Source organism: Ixodes scapularis, unplaced genomic scaffold, assembly GCF_016920785.2.
Source record: "Ixodes scapularis isolate PalLabHiFi unplaced genomic scaffold, ASM1692078v2 PGA_scaffold9__187_contigs__length_104089568, whole genome shotgun sequence".
NCBI lineage: Eukaryota > Metazoa > Arthropoda > Arachnida > Ixodida > Ixodidae > Ixodes > Ixodes scapularis.
The window spans coordinates 47,830,599-47,847,144 of NW_024609884.1; the positions used below are offsets into that span (position 1 = coordinate 47,830,599).

The window sequence follows — 16,546 nt, forward strand, 5'->3', positions numbered from 1 at the left end:
AACGTGCCTCTCCTATGTGTTATAAGTGCCCTAGTTGTGAGTGTACCATTCTCTGCCGGTTTTCGACGCACTCGGTGACGGCTGCCCAGATATTGCCTTTCTGACGACGCAGGGCATTCTGGGCCTCGCTGACGGACACGATGCCGATGGTGTTGTCCCTGCGATCGTGACCGTAATTGGTGGCCAGGGTCACCACAGTCTCAGTCATGTGACGCCAGTTGTCTCGGAGCCAGTTGATTGGATTGTCGTTCCCGCAGTGATTCATGGCCACTTGCAGATCGTCCGCCGTGAAGCCACGCTGTTCCGCCTCCTGGTGAAGAACCGAAAACAGCGGTCTGGAGGAAAGAGAGCGATACTGGCACGTCCGTCAGAATCACTGTACTCGCTTAGTCTAATGCGGCCATTTTGTGAGCAACTTCAGTGCGGCTAATTTTTCGCATCACAAATGGAGAGCTAAAGTCCCTGATCCAGAGAGATCGGGAGCCAGAGCAACTTGATCTCTGGATTCTCACGTCATCCTTCGAGTAGCAGCCGACGTTTCAAGGGAAAGCGTTGGCTCAGGCAGGCCCGCCTCGCAGTTGTATAATCCGTCTGTAACCTCCCCCCTACCTCTCCCCCCCCCCCCTAAAAAAACCAGAAATGATTGCAAAAAAGACAGCTATCACTATATAAGCAATCGTGTGCGTTTACGTTCTCGCAAAGTAGTTGAGAGTGTGAATCGCTGCAGTCTACGGAGGGAGCTTGTCAAATGACAAGACTGATAATATATTTTGACTTAAAAAAAGAAAAACTTTCTACGCTGTGACATTGAGCATGACGTTATCACATAAAACGTCATGTTCCGTGTCATAGCGCAGTAAGGTTTTCTACATCTAGACATATTTTCAGCCTTGTCATTCGCTGAGCTTCCTCCGTAGACTGCAGCGATTGGCTCTCCCAAGTGCTTTGCGGGAAAGTAGACGAACTTAATGTTATATAGTGTATTTTGTACTGCAAACTGGATAAGCGTGTGTATTGTTATGCACCCAAGAGATCTCTCGACCAGGTTGCGGGGCGACTGGTCTCAGATAGATGAGACAGAAAGATAAGGTGACACCCCCAGGGGACGCCGTCGCTCTTCTGAAACCATACAGATACGCCTCCACAACCCCATCATTATTCTTCGGGAGGAAACTAGGCCGAACTTTGCGCGAACATTATTCTACCATGCACCAAAGTTGAATGAGAATTCCGCAGTGACCTTTCAAAAGTAAAGGCCGGCATTTTATTCTGTCCTTTAAACATAATTTTTTTTTTCGTTTTCTTGATTCGCACGGGATCAAAAGATTCTGTGCGCATCATGGACGAACACGGCTCACAAATTAGACGCAAGAAACGAGTCACCGGTTAGGTAGCCCTCGGCAACAACCCACCAGTCGGAAACTCGGAGATAAACAAAAGCATCATGAACGGCGGAAAGGACTCTTTGCAACGCTTTCAAGGCTACGGTGGTTTCTGCAATGCCCTGACGCTCTCTAAGCTACTCGCGCGAGCGCGTGACTTTGTTTGGCGTCCCCTTCACAAGTCTGTGCGTGCGAATGGGTCGCAGGGAGTGCTAAAATGGCAAGTTGTGCCAGTTGGTAACGTTGTACATAATGGCGATGAACGATTCAGTAAACGCGGACGAACAGACACAGCCGCGACAGCTTTGTCCTGTCGTGCCTGTGTCCTTTCATCGTCTGCGTTTACTGAGATGTTCATCTCCACTTCTTACGTCCCAAGATAGGCTTGCGCAGCTGTGGCAAAACTTATACGACGTCACTCGCGTAGCATGAACGCCCGTCAAAGTTGTTTACTCATATTCTTCGGGAGTCGGATGTTTAGGTACCAGAATGGTACCGAACGATTCGAAACGGGGAATTTTGATACGCGGACCTTCCGGTATGCGGACGTTTGGTAGCGTCGGTACGTTGAATTACGATATGCTCTTGGTCCGCGAAGCGTCCATTCTGCTGCCTATCTTCACTCCTGAATTGCCACATAAAGATATTTCTGGGTATACCAACACAGGTCCGTGGCTGCGCTGAAAATGGCGGCCCGATCCGATCAAGAGGCACCTGATAGTTTGCTCTGACCACAAGTTGTCCGTTGTTAACTTTTAAAGGCCGAGCTACAGAATCGTCTTCTGTAGGGAAGAAAACTGGTTCCTAGTTTCTTTCTCTTCATTCCTTCTCGCACTATTATTTTCTTCTCTCGAAAAAAGCGGGTCTCTGAGCTACCCTCCGCAGAAAGGAAGTCCCCCTCTCTCTCAGATGGAAACGAGGACACTCTTCCTGCATGCCTCCTTTCCGTTCAAGAAAGAGGGAGACCCTCCTCCTTCCTGCGGGGAGTAGCTCGGAGACCCGCTTCTGTGGGGAGTGGAGGAGAGAAGAGGGCGAGAGGAAATAGAGAAGAGGAAACTGGAAACCGGTTTTCTTCCCGGCAGAAGACGATGCTGTAGTCTGGCCTATACGATCCTGCCCAATTAAGTCCTGGCCGGAATCCGGTCCAAGCCCGACTGTGGTTCGTAGACGTCGGCTCGAACACGACCTGACCGATAATTGTTCCGGCCCCAACCCGGCTCAAACCCACTTTCTTTTTTTTTCTTTTTTTTTTAACAAGGAGTATGTTTTATGGCTGGCTGGCTCCTGGCATGATTACGTTATTCACGCAGACCTAAGTGACCGTCACTCAAAACTTCACAAACAAAAAAAAAAGAAAGTGAGGAATCGCTTGTTAGAAACACAACCCGGTACCCTTTGGTTGTGGATCTGACGCTGTACGAAAATGAAGCAAGGCTGTGAGCTGATAGCAGGACCGTCCCGTAATTTAGTGTGCGGCTGATGTGATGAGCAACACATAACACAGTTCTGAGCTAGTGTACCACTGCCTCAACCAGGATAGTGCAAAAAGGTTCCTACACTCGTCCACCATTTTTGTTGTTAGTTAGCACACCTGACCTCTAGTTAGGAGACCAGGAGTTCGATTCCAAGCTCCGCCAAAAAATGTTGTCCTTCGACGGCTCCATAGCAATTATTACATTCGATCAACGCTGTTCATTCACCTCCATATTTCCAAATTAAGTTCTACCTTTTATTTAATACCACGATTCACAGCAAACATACTTTCCCTCGACTTAGAATCATTCTCCATTTTAACAAAAAATGTCAACGAATCCATATTTTATTTGCGCTCAGGAACCGTGTCTGTAATGATCCTTTGGATATCGGAAGACCGGCTTAAATTAGGAAACTTCACCACTTATTCAAGTAAATAAAACCAAACACAGTAATTTAATTTACATGTAAGTAAATTTTACGAAAGGGAAAATTTATAAATTCAAAAAACGTTTAGTTAGCATCGGGGGTAATTCCCGCGAATAAAATTTAGAACACGAGTTATTCTGAATAGTCAACAAAACCTAGCTCGCGACAAGCAATCACCCACCGAGCAAAAATGGCAGAAGGTGAAAATTGGTAGACATGTTTCATTATGGTAGCATTTACATCGTGTCATCATCATTATGGTAGCATTTACATCATGTCACCTGCGTCGGCATTTTCTGCGCTATACGTTGTACTCGCGTTCCGCTACCTTTTGAGTGTTCAAAGATGTTATGATGGAGTATACTGCAGTTCCTAAAATCGCATTTCTACCTTTACCAAGGTGGAGTTGTCGGGCGCCGACACCTCAATCCCGGCCTGACACGAGCCCAAAACCGTACAATACCAATAGGCCCGATCCTGACCCGAGCCCAAACAGGGCTCTCGTAAATTGGTCCGAGTCCGGCAGAACACTCGGGTCGAATTCGGGTTTTAGGGCTTATCCTAGCCTGCGTTTCACATATTATGTATGTCAGCGACTATATTTAAAAAGTATTTAACAAAATAAAGAAAATAAATGTTTTAATCTGTTCAGCATTCGAACTGCATTGGTCAAATTCTCTTTACCTGGATACCAGATGCCATTATTTGAAGATACTAATTTCCCGTTGTTTAAACCTCCAAACAAAATTTACCACTACAAATTATACACGAAAAATGCTTACTCATGGCGGCTTAAACGTTTTCCTCTTATTTAGCTACTATAAGTGACTTAAAAAATGACAGCTCATGATATAAATACTGTGTTATGTTTAATAAGCAAGAAATACGTCGACTTCAAGTTCATCTGACGCAGTGCCATTTTGACGTTACGCTATTTTATTATCTGCTATTTTGGCGCGCGCTGTCTGGACGCCGTGTTATTTTGTGGCTTTTTTTTTTTTTTCTTTTTGGACAGTGCTGTCTTGTGTCACGCTCCCAAAACGGACACCTGCCTTGTGAGGGGTTCCTCGTTGGAACCCTTATCAATTCTTTATATTCACCTTCACAACATGGCTTCCGCAAATCAATGTTCTTTGAAACAACTTTTAACTTTCACTAATGATATATATTCCACTCTTGACCGTGGATCCCAGGTTGACTGCGTACTCCTTGACTTTGGCAAGGCGTTCGACAAAGTTTCTCACAAACTTCTTTTTAAACTTAGTAAACTTAAGATAGACCTGAATGTTCTGTCGTGGATTAAATATCGTTCTCAATTTGTTACATACCAATGGAGCTAATACCTGTCTCAGTAGTCCCTTTACTTCTGGTGTTCTTCAAGGGTCCGTTTTAGGGCCCCTTTTATTTCTTAGTTATATTAATGACCTACCCAGCTGTCTATCATCATCCATCAGTTTATTCGCCAACGACTGTGTAATCTGCCGTGAAATTAGTAACGAATCTGATAAAGCACTTCTTCAATGTTACCTATGCGTGGTATCCGACTGGTGTAACGTCTGGCAAATGTCTCTTAATACTAACAGTAGTAAAGCTATGAATGTTTCTCGTGGTTTCTCAATTTTCTCAATTTGTAACAATCCTCTGCAGTTTATGTCTTCTTATAAATATCGTGGTATAAATATTACTTCTAACATGTTATGGAAAGCTCATACAGATCACATTATCGCGAATACAAATTCTATGCTTGGATATTTTAAAAGAAACTTCTCTCGAGCACCTATGTCCTCAAAACTACCTTCATACAAAGCTCTAGTTCGCTCAAAGCTCGAGCATGCCGCAGCAATCTGGGATCCCGGTCAAACAGTGCTCATGAATAACATCGAAGCCATGCAAAATCGCGCAATACATTTCATTTTCTGCACCTACCATCGCACGGCTAGTGTCGCATCAATGAAAACAACTCTATCTCTGCCTCTTCTTTCACTACGTCGAAAAATATCACGCCTATGCCTGTTTTACCACAATAATCATTCTAACGCTTCACTGAAGGACAGGCTATTTCTCAGCCCATTTTTTTTTCGCGCGTCGATTATTACTCTAAAGCCGGCATACCTCACTGCAAAGCCTCAGCATACATTGACTCCTTCATTCCTCGAATGTCCTCTGATTGGGACCACCTTCCCACATCTCTAGTAAACATACCATCCATTGTTTCATTTAGAGCTGCATTACTTAAGCATTTTTGCTAATACATATTGTGCTGAATGTTTCTTCTTTCTCGTAGAAGTGCATTGTTGGCTTTGATTTTTTATTGTTCTTGTTTTGTTGTTCTTCATGTCCACTCCCCTCAGTAATGCCCTCTGGGCCATGAGGGTATCGAAATAAATAAATAAAAACCAGTAAGTTTTCAGGAATGTGGCCGTTTCAGGACTTGGGGTATAATTGGGACGAAGGCGTAAAGCATGTTCATGCTTTCAGTTTTTGTCGTCAAGTAAAACCATTAAGAGAATCAAGGGACGTACCCGTATCAGGCGAACAAGCTCCAGGCCTTGGGTCCGCATCTGTTCTTGCCGTCTCTGCTGCACCAGTTCTTCCAAACTGAGATAGTAGTCCTGCTTCCGCCCCTAAAAGAGAATTTTCGGTTGAGATTAAAGGCGAGAGCATATAAGCGAAAAGCCGTGCGGAAATTGAACGAATTATTGAACCTGAAAAGACAGTTCCACACCATTGTTTTTTCTTAAACAAACCACGAGCAGGTATTTATTGCACAGATCTCTTAATATGCTTTTAACAAAAGGCATGTCTTCTATTTATGCGAAGTAAATACCCTGGTTTCTCGAAGATAGAATTTAACCATTTTTCCATGTTCCAAGTTTTGTGCGATTTTTGGATGATTATTCGTTCACTTGTTCCAGTCTTGACTCGGGTCCCTCAGTCGGTGTGGTTATGTTTGTTCGAAACCAAATTATCGTTTGCTGCAACACAAGAACCGCAGAAAAGGACCCGGCCCCGAATACCCAAATATAAATTACGTCACTACGCCACTTAGGACGAACACACCATTCTTCTAGCGTCACGGAAAGTGAGAGGCATCAATCAACACCTTGTTTTTTTGTTGTTTTTTTTTTAGATTGGCGTTTGTTGCGCTTCGGTGCGTTGGACATTGAGTACTGCTAATTAACGTTGGGTGATTCTTATATTTTGGTACACTATAAAATATGGAGAATTCTTTTTTTTTATCTGCCAGATTTATGTGAAGCGAAACGGGTATAATAATAGTCTTAATTTTTTTTAATTTAATGTGTCCACAAATAGCACAGGGCCTTTTGTGTGGCATACGCAGCAAATGCTGACAAGATAAAAAAAAGTATAAGCACAGAGAAAACATAGCTATGCCAAAAAGAACTCACAAAACAAACATAGAACACATAGCGACATCTGACAAGCAAGATAAGGTAAAAGAAGAAGAGGCACTGAAAATACAAATACAGCAACCCCATAAAGAGAAAAAGAAAACGCTCGTAATTGCAAAACACTGGGATCACGCAAACAATATATCCTCTAGATTACGCCGAAAAGTTGACTTGTCACTGAATATTTCTAGGAGCGAACAATCCAACTTATTAAAATCATGCTGCATTCGTATTAGGGGAGACGTATGAAAAAACGTGGATGGATAGAAAAAGTTGTAATTACGGCTTGAACGTGGTGGGGCGTGAAAACATACAGCGCTTAACAAGACAGGACAATCTACAAGCCCATTGATAAGTTTGTGTAAAAACAAGATATCCCGCCAACGCCGCCTGTCAAACAGAGCAGATAAACCAAGTCTCTTGAGCAGCCGATCATAATTATAATAAAACTTACATAAAAAAAAAAACGATCGAAAACGATGCGAATAAAACGCTTCTGTACACGCTCGATAGAGCAAGATGCTGTATCATTTATACAATTCCACACTATAGATGCAAACTCAAGAACTGTATGTAAACAGGACTGTGTGTAAACAGGACTGTTTGCTTATCGGACTATAGCTTTGAGCCCTGTACCGCGGCCACGTTTACATTGGTTTTTCTCGCGTAATATGAGTGATTTGAGAGCATTACATTTTGTAAACGATGGACCCACAGATATACTCCGAATTTCAGCCATATTTGGCTTTCTCGGTTTATAAATTTGGCTCATTTAAAGAAAACAAACTTTTCATAAGATTTTATGCGATTCTGCTGGTACGTTCAAAAAAACGAAAATGAAACTCTTTGCTGACATCTTTCTCGCCTGTCAGTTCAAGGGTAGGTATGTGCCAGGTGCATGTTGATTCTTCTCCAGGTCACGAAACTGAAGTATCCAGCGTTAACAAAAAACTTGTTCTATAACACATCTGCACATGAAATGGCAAACTTGACTAAAGAAGTTGGGATGTAATTGGGCTGGGCGTCGATTAAAACTTTTAACCCGATTAATCGCCACCCTTTAATCGAATAAGTAATCGATTTATCGGTCTCGTTCGTTTCGATTCATAATATATATAAAAAACTTCTTTTTTTTATTTTGCTGAATATGTGACAAATGGTGCAATATACAAAATGTCCCCCCAAAAATTACGTTTCTTTTTGTTTTTTACCGCCAAAATAAATTATCGATTAGCAAACGCTCATTCGCCGCCCAAATGTGGCGCTAGAGGTCTGACCCGGATGCCGAGGTTTCAGCACCAACCGTTATCTTATTCAAAAGTTATAAGCGATTTTCTGAAATTTTCAATGGGGAAATGGCGGCCTCTTATGGACCAACTCGTGTTTACAAACAAGCCCACGCTTGCCCCCACTAGCTGTGGGCAATGCGCATGCGCAAAAACTAAATTCGGGATAAGTGAAGTGTCCGCGCATGCACTCTGACGACAGCAGCACCACCCCAATGATGTGACGTCGGAGATTTCAGTTGGTGGATAACACAGCTCTATGGCGCCAGTTACCCAAAACAGGCGAAAATGGGCCCTATTTTCTCAGTAAAAATTACAGAAAATCACAAATTTTTAATAATATCACGGTTAATGCTGAAAGTTTGACATCTGGTTCGAGCCTCTAACGCTACATTTGAACGGGGAATGAGCGTTCGACGATGCATAGTTTACATTTTTTCTTAAAAATTGAAAGGAGGGGGGGGGGGGGGGGGGGGGGGATTTGTACAATTTTTATTTCGAATCGACCTCGATGTGTAGCTGAGAAAAAGCTCAAAGACTCTCACACTCACATATTATTACTTCCGCTGCAGGAGGCAGAGGTTTGTTGATATTCTCCGGCAATAGCGACCTCCCTTGATTGTTCACAATAATCTATGCTGCGCTAAACGGACACTCGCACGGCATTGAAGTGGCCGGGAGACGTATAACCTTCTGAACTTGTCTGGAGTCCCAAATATCGCCCCTACAGTTTACTTGCGACTAAAAGTTCGTTTGAAGCTTGACCTTCATACAGGTGTTCTCGTCCACGTCTGCGTGGTGAAAGCGTTTCATTTTTACTTTCTTCTAGATGCGTCAACATTTTTTGCCGATTCAAGCATTATTTATTGATCGGTATGTAAATTGATCACTTGCCCAGCCCTATTTTCACTGTTTATTTGAAAGAGGGATAAAACTAATTAAAATTCCAGTAAACGTGATTTGGAACCAAGTGCAATATCAAGTTTCGTGCTCGGTCATTTAAAAAAAAATATATATATATTAATCTTTGCTAATCGATGCGAGCAGGCCTTTTCAACATAAAACATGGCAGCAGTATCAGTTATATATATATATAGGTGAAGTAAGGTAAATATAAAAACAGTGTACCAGGAAAAGTTAATAAGTCGAGATGCGTACTGTCGGGGTTACTAATTCGAAGTTTATTTCGACGTTTCGAGCGGGGACCGCTCTGATGAAGAGCGGTCCCCGCTCGAAACGTCGTAATAAACTTCGAATTAGTAACTCCGACAGTACGCATCTTTGACTTATATATATATATATATAACGGGCATGGTGGCGGGAGGCCGAATATATATATATATTCTTTTTTTATTTAGCAATGCACGTAACGGCCCATTGTTAGTGAAAAAAGCGAGAACTTCCTCCTCCCCCCCTCTGTTTTTTTTTTTTTTTTTTTTTTTGTAAATTTTTTTTTTTTTCAGATTTGGAAGGCTGTTGGTCGCGACTGTGGTGGAAAGTGCCGATTTGGGTACTAACCAAAAGGGAGAAATTTGGTGCCCGCCGATACCGTTTTGTTTGTTGTTTTTTTTTGTTTTTTTTTTTAATTTAAAATGCGAAAAAGCGTTCATGCCGTGTTCGCGCAGTGTAGTTCGCTGCAGAATACGTAGCGTGGTATTAATTGAATTCGAAGCCATACAATCCGCGAACCACAAACACACACTCCAAGGATTAACATTCATGATTCTGAGCAGGTTTACAGAGAGCTAGAAATAAATGTTCTACAGGGAAAATATATTTTTGCTTTGTTTTTGAAAAAAGTAATCGAAACTCAGTGACACTCGGTAGGTTTCTACTAAACGTCCCAATACTTATCTAGGGGAAGAGCCAAGCGAACGCTTCGAAAGAATTTGCAGTTTTCAATTTTTACATCGTTCATCTTACCAAAAGGATTAAAGAAATCGCCTCATTCTGTTAAAATATCGCCATTCCGTTGCGTAGTAGCAAAGAAAATATCGAGAATATTTCGCGATTTCCAGCCGCGGTGTGGAGGCCATGGGAACTGAGGCGTGACGCACAGTGGGTATAATATAATAAGTTGGCGAGATTTGCCATTATGTGCTCAATTTAATGCTATATATAATGAATAGTGTGATTTTAACGTAAGTAAATGAGTCGAAAACCTCATATCAACGACAAAATTTTACTGAATTAAGTTTTACTGGCGCCATTTGCCCGAGGTGAAAAAAAAACTATTCCTTCCTTGAGTTTCACCCCGTTGTGCTAATACGTTAGTCGAACTGCCTTACGGAGAAGCAATATCTTTACTTCTCCATAAGCTAACCCCCCCCCCCCCCTTTTTCCCCTCTCCACATCGCTGAGACCAACCTGCCAAGTCGCCATGTGAATCGCAAGCAGACGCTGTGAGTGCTGGAGGCTCTGAAAGAGGACTCAACCGGATCCTCCCTATCCCCATTGCACGTCACTGCGCACGTGACTCGAAAGAAGGTGTAAGAGTTGAGAGTGGTTTGCAGGCGCCCATAACGATCAGTGGACCTTTTGCAGAGATCATTGGGCACATGCGCCAAGAATGAGAAAGGGGAGCAAAGGGAAAGGCGCCGTTTTTGGGTGCTATCTCGTCCGCTCAGTCGCTCAGACAGTGCTGGTTCGGCTTGACTCGCTCCGCTATTCTCGCGCCTTGACTTCATAGCCGTCATGCCTCACCACCGCGCAGTTGTTTAGTCGTACAATTAACAGCATAAATAGTTCAAATGCAAGATTTTATAGAGTTCCAAAAGCTTTTTGAAGGTGGTGCACGAAAGGACCCGATGTCAAATACCCCGCCCTTGTTGCCCTGCTTTCAAAAGCCCTCGTAATAGGAGCCTATGATGCGAATCCCCCGTGTGGGCCGGGTTCTCAGCGTGACGGCGAGAAATTCTGCTTAGCTTGTGTAACATACTCATGCTTAGCCCGGTACTCAAATAAAGAATAACTGGATAATGCTTTCCGTTCTTCGGGCCTGGCAGAACCCTGACGGAACGCTTTGGCAACCAACCATGAACTCTCTTGTTTGCAGTGCCCACTTCATCGGAGGTTCGTAAACGTGCTGAAATCAAAGAGTGGATGTTTCTAACATACCATTCCTTACTTTTTGGCGGTGCAGGTGAGTTTTCGTGGCATTAAGCCCGCCCGAACCTCACCCCGTCCGAGTTTGTTTACACGGTCCCGGGTAACGGCGACGCTCCGTGCGCTCGCGCGGCACAACAGACAACGAAGTGACGGAACGCAAAGCTGTCGCCTCGCAATAAGCTTGAATAACTTAGGCGCTCAAGGAGTGTGAAATCAGTGGTGGCCGGACCTCATAAACGGAGTGCACAAGCTTCGCACAAGGTGGTTAGTTGGGTCGGATCGAAACTGGTCACCTTTACTTCCTTTACATAACACTCTGCCTTGAAAGCCGAACCCTATTTCAGTTGCTAGCATAACGCCAGAGCGAAGTGACGATTGAGTGACTCCGAGTCGACGGTAGGAACCGATGTGACGTCGGCGGTTTAACCATCTTTGAAGGTACAAAGACGAACGAGGTCGTCCGTATTGTAGGTAGTGGCTTTCGTTGATCCTCCAGGGTCGTCCTCAGCTATTTCACAGCAAAGATGCACTTGAAACGACGTCAGAAGGACACGTGCAGAATGGCAAAAGATGGAACTGCTCGAACACACGTAAACATACGGATCGGGAGACACGCGCGCGCTGGCGTGGACGACGGAGCGACGATTCCAGAGACCCCAGAGGGTGCGCCGCCATCGCGGCCGAACTCTGAAAAAGGCCCATTGTTTGATTTTGTTTTTCTAAAGAACTAACGCGTATGGGCAAAGTTTGTTTTCAATTCTTTAATCCAAACGTGACAGGGAGTAACTACCACAATTATTTAACCGAAGTCCCGACATTGTTGCACGGCCCCTTTATGTAGAGAACCCCTGGAGTCAAGGCCCTTCCAAATTCATCAGCACAGCAAGCGAAACTGGCTTCTGTTTCGTGTGGCAAGGGTGTATATTTCAGGGGTCTCAGGGTTTCAGGGTGTATATTTCAGGGGACTCAAACAATCGGCCCGCGACTCGCTGGGTTGTGACCCGCAGGCAACCGGCTACGAGTCCCTGTTCCATCGTCTTGAACGCTAGAAATGGCATGCGCCACTGTGATCTCATCTCGCCGACTCACTTTTGCTCGAAAAGTAGCTCTGCTCTTTTAATATATTCACATAGATTATGCTTATCTGTGTTCATTTGCCCTTTGTTTCGCTTTATTATTTTGCTTCCCAGCTTTCTGAAATGCACAACAACTTTTTTACTTAAAATAGAAAGAATAAAACGCGGAGGACAGGCACAGGACAACCACGTTCTCTCCTTTAGCAACAACGTTTATTTTTGGCAGTAAAATTGCACCCTGAACAAGATGCGTTTTATTCTTTCGATTTTAAGTAATAATTTTCAACTCGCTCGCGTTAATCAGTACGAAAAATTCCGCTACTAAACAGCAAACGCGAGCTCTTCGTTGAAGGGTGCATGTCGGCTGCGCAGACTCTCGATCAGGTGGAGCAACTGCCAATGATAAAGCTACGAGCTCGGGTATCACCATTAAAAGAATAGAAGTATTTGTTCAGGCTGTTGTAATAAAAATCGCTAGAAAAGCAAAAACTGTCAAATTAAATGATTGTTTTTTTAGAGACATATTGAGCTTCGTTAATTTTTGAGTGAATTGAGCAACGGGAACGACTGCGTACTTGCGCTCTTGTTTTATTAAAAATGCCAGCACGTTGGCGGCGCGGTGTCATTTTAATTATTGTTATCAGATCACGTAGGGGCCCAAAGTAATCATACAAACAAATTAAGTTTAAAGATGTCAGTGGCAAAACTGTGACTCAAGTTACAGCATTTCGCGTATGAAACGAAAATGGCTACTGTATCTCGGTGGCGTTGCAAGCGCGAGACGCTCAGGTTTTTTCGTCGCGGCGGAGAAACGCTATCCTAATAAAACTCTCTTGCGTAGCGTGGTGCTAACACAAGCACTAAATTTAGCGCTAGCATGCTCTGCAATTGCGTACGTTATTTTAAATCTCCATATTGACTGCCTGCTCGCTCAAGCGCGTCGTGGTGCCGACAGTAGTATTCCCTGGTGGCCATCGTTTAGTCCGTTTCTGCTCAGCGCGAGCTTACCGATTAGCTTCAACAGCACTTCTGCAACGGACATTTCACACAAATTATAGTCTTTTCTCAGCAGATAAGTGGGGGCTCGTTTTGAGCCTGCGCTGAGCCTGTGTGCATCGTGACGAACTAGATTTCGGTCGGCGACTTATGAATGTGTATTAAAGGGAAACTCCGGTCAAAAGTCGAACCAAAGTAAAAGACTGATATCGATTTACACAGACTAAATACGAGCACTACCAAGATATAACACTAATAGGAAATCACGATCCATTCTGAAACCGATATTAAACATGCTACCACCAGCTTCTCGGCGAGCATTCAGCGGGTTGGTTGTTTGCCAACCAACCTTGTACCCTGATGTCATTTATGTTTTCAAGGAGGTTTCTTGTTCGTACTGCCACTTCTTTCACCGTGTTTTCTGCTGCGTTTTCAGCCGTCCCAACGGATGATTTCTGCTTGCTATGGTATGTTTTAGCGGCCGTAATTTGTAAGGGCTCTTAAGGCCGGTTCTCACATGCAGCGAAGCGCAGATGTAGCGCTGCTCACGTGGCGTCAGCTACTTATCGTCTGCCATGAGCAACAGTTTCGACGGTGCGATTCAAAGCTGGTGAACGCTCCCGTCAGCACGCGCTTAGCGCGAGGTCAGCGCTCTGCTTGTAACACTCCGCTTCATGTGTGAACAGGCCTTTAGGCGATCGCGCACGAAGATTATTGGCTCCCTGCTCGCTCAAGCACGTCGTGGTGGCGAAGGTGGCATTCACTAGCGGCCATAGTTCAGTCAGTTTCTGCTCACCGTGAACTTACGATTAGCTTCTACAAAGCTTCTGCAACGTGCTTTGCACACCACCAAGATAGTACAGTGATGTCTCTTTAATATGGACAGCTCCGTTCCCCAAAACATCGTTCATAATGTGAGTTATCCATAATAACGAGACAAAATTGCACGTGTTTTCTCAGTTTGTCCCCGAGAATGGTGTCCATATAACGGGGTATCAATATTAAGAATACCATAACTGTACCCTCTAAAAAAAGCCCATGCGTCTATACTCTCCAGCACAACACTCGGAGAGTCAATCACCGCATGCAACTTACGAAGGCAGCTCAGCGAATGACGATGCCGAAACATGTTCAGACAAAAAAAAAAAAAAAACGCACTCTTTGTGACATTAAGCAATGCAAACGTGACGTTTTACATAGCTCAATGTCACATCCTTGACTGCGTTTTTACAGCGAAGCTGTCTATAGCGGGTTTCACATGCAGCGATTTTGGGCCCAGAGCGGTGCGATTTCTACCGTCGCGGCGCTCTGGCCAGCCGCAGCGGCGGAGCAACACGGTTCCACCAGGTTGGAATTTTTTCGCCGGGGCAGAGCGGCGGCTTCCGCGCTGGCCACTCACAGCACGGCGGGAAATCACGTGACAGGAGGAGAAACATTGCGGGAACGCTGGCCCATAGGACGGCCCGGCGTTTTCACGTTCTCGAACCAGACGACAAGCAGAGAAAGTGCGACTGGTTTGCGATTTCCTTTTTTCCGGCGCGTAGAGCGTTTTTGCTTCAGCAGTGGCGTCAGAGCTGTTCAGGAGATTATGGAGGAAGGGGATTGCTGTTTTCTTCCTCGTAATTTGTTTACTCAATAAGTTACGCGGCTCTTCATTACTTCCCTCGCCTGAGTACTCACTGTAGCGACCGCAAGAGACGCTAATCGGAAGCGGTTTGTGCGAGCGCTAGTGAGAAAAACAAAAGAAGAACTGAGCGACATTAACGTGTCTTTTCCAACACAGATCATCACACCAAGTAAGACAGAATGTACCGCGCCCAGTTCAATGAAGTGCTCATCAGTGAAGTGTCGAAGCGTCGGGTTCTTTGGGACGCGCAGCTCAAAGAATTTAGGAACAATGGGATTAAGGTACTCTTCCAATCTCCGTAGACAGACATACTCCGGATCATGGGCACATATTCCCTTTTCGGAAATACCAACTACTCCAACCCCGTCCAAGAGGTTCAGTTCGGCCATATCATTCGGATTCTTTACATCCGAGGAAGGCGCTGCCTGTGACGCTGCCGTGGCCAAGGTTTATTTAGTATTTTAAACGCTTTTTTTTATTAAGGTGAAATTAAAGGGGAAACTGAAAACTAAGGCATTAAAATTGTTGTTAGAAGCCGCTGTAATCGACTGTGTGGATCTGCTTGCTGCAAGCAACATTGGCCATCGCAACGGCAGTAAATCGCTCATGTGAAATGAAAGCTCGCGATCCGTGCCGCCGCGCCGCTAGCGGCAGCGATTTCGGTCGCGGAATCGCTGCATGTGGAACCCGCTTATGGCTAGGTTCTGGCGGATCGTCGCCGGCGACAAACCGAGCGTAGACCAACGATTTTCAAACGCAACTATGTATGCCCCACTTTATACTCCTCCCCACCGCCGCCGCCTTTTTCCCGAGTCGTGTATGCTCCTCGCCACGCGCGGCATCTCTCGTCTCCTACCCCCCCCCCCCCCCCTGACATTGCGCAATGCCGCGCGCTCTTCGGGGCCTGCGCCGTGATTGGCATAGCGGCGCTATAATAAAACGTCATTGTCTCTACCAGAGCGGTGGAAAGGCTCTCAATTTTTTGGTCTAAACGTCTGTTTCGGCATCGTCATTCGGTGAGCTGCCTCCGTAAGTTGCGGCGATGTCGCACGGTGCCTAGTGAAAAAGAAGTCTCTATCAGGTTGCGTGCGCGCCAGAATTTGAACCCGTCAGCTGGGGTTTCTACGGAGCCAACACTTTGCCCCCAAGTCCCCGACGCGGCTGCGCTGGTATGTCGAATGACGTGTGAAGTATACAAGGGTTGCGAGTGCACGTAGAGCTTGATTTGTATTGTTTTCTGAAATGAAATACATTATAGCTTTTAGGAAGTGGCCATACCTCGCAGAGATAGCCGCTGGACGTTCCACCGGCCACCGATGACGAGTCGTCGTCCTTTCTGCTGGAACCCGAAGGAAAGGGCCGATCGAACTCCGCCAGGGAGCCGTGCCTGGCAATTCCCCTGCGCACGTGCGATGTGTCCGAGAGCTCACTGTGAAGGGAGGAGCGACTGTTGCTGCGGTAGAGGACGCCTTCTGGCTCCGTGTGCTGGAGCGACGTCTTCGACAGGGTTCTGGCAGAAGGCACCACGCTTTCAGCGATCATGGCCGATATAACGAAGAAGCCGTATTAGTACCGCTGATTTTCGAAACACCCTTTCGTGCAACGGGTTCATGACACTCGAGCGGAAGAAAGTTTGCTCTAGTTACTGAGAGCTTAAAAAAAACGCAGGGCGTAACTTGTTGTGATCATGATTCGTTCGTCGGCCTTATCTACGAATGCCGCAATCTCATGGCTGCGGAGCGATACGAATATTCTC

General features: G+C 45.1%; 1 protein-coding gene across 1 annotated transcript in view; it reads right to left on the bottom strand.

Annotated features, from left to right (window-relative positions):
* LOC8052527 (E3 ubiquitin-protein ligase lubel) overlaps positions 1-16,183 on the bottom strand; it is a 50,494-nt gene extending 34,311 nt beyond the window's left edge. The window contains exons 1-3 of the mRNA XM_029976084.4: positions 16,069-16,183; positions 5,807-5,908; positions 47-310 (exon numbers count right to left, since the gene is read on the bottom strand). Coding sequence (XP_029831944.4) covers positions 47-310; positions 5,807-5,845 — 303 coding nt within the window. The 5' untranslated portion in view covers positions 5,846-5,908; positions 16,069-16,183. The remainder of the gene's footprint in view (positions 1-46; positions 311-5,806; positions 5,909-16,068) is intronic.
* Positions 16,184-16,546: the final 363 nt, after the last annotated feature.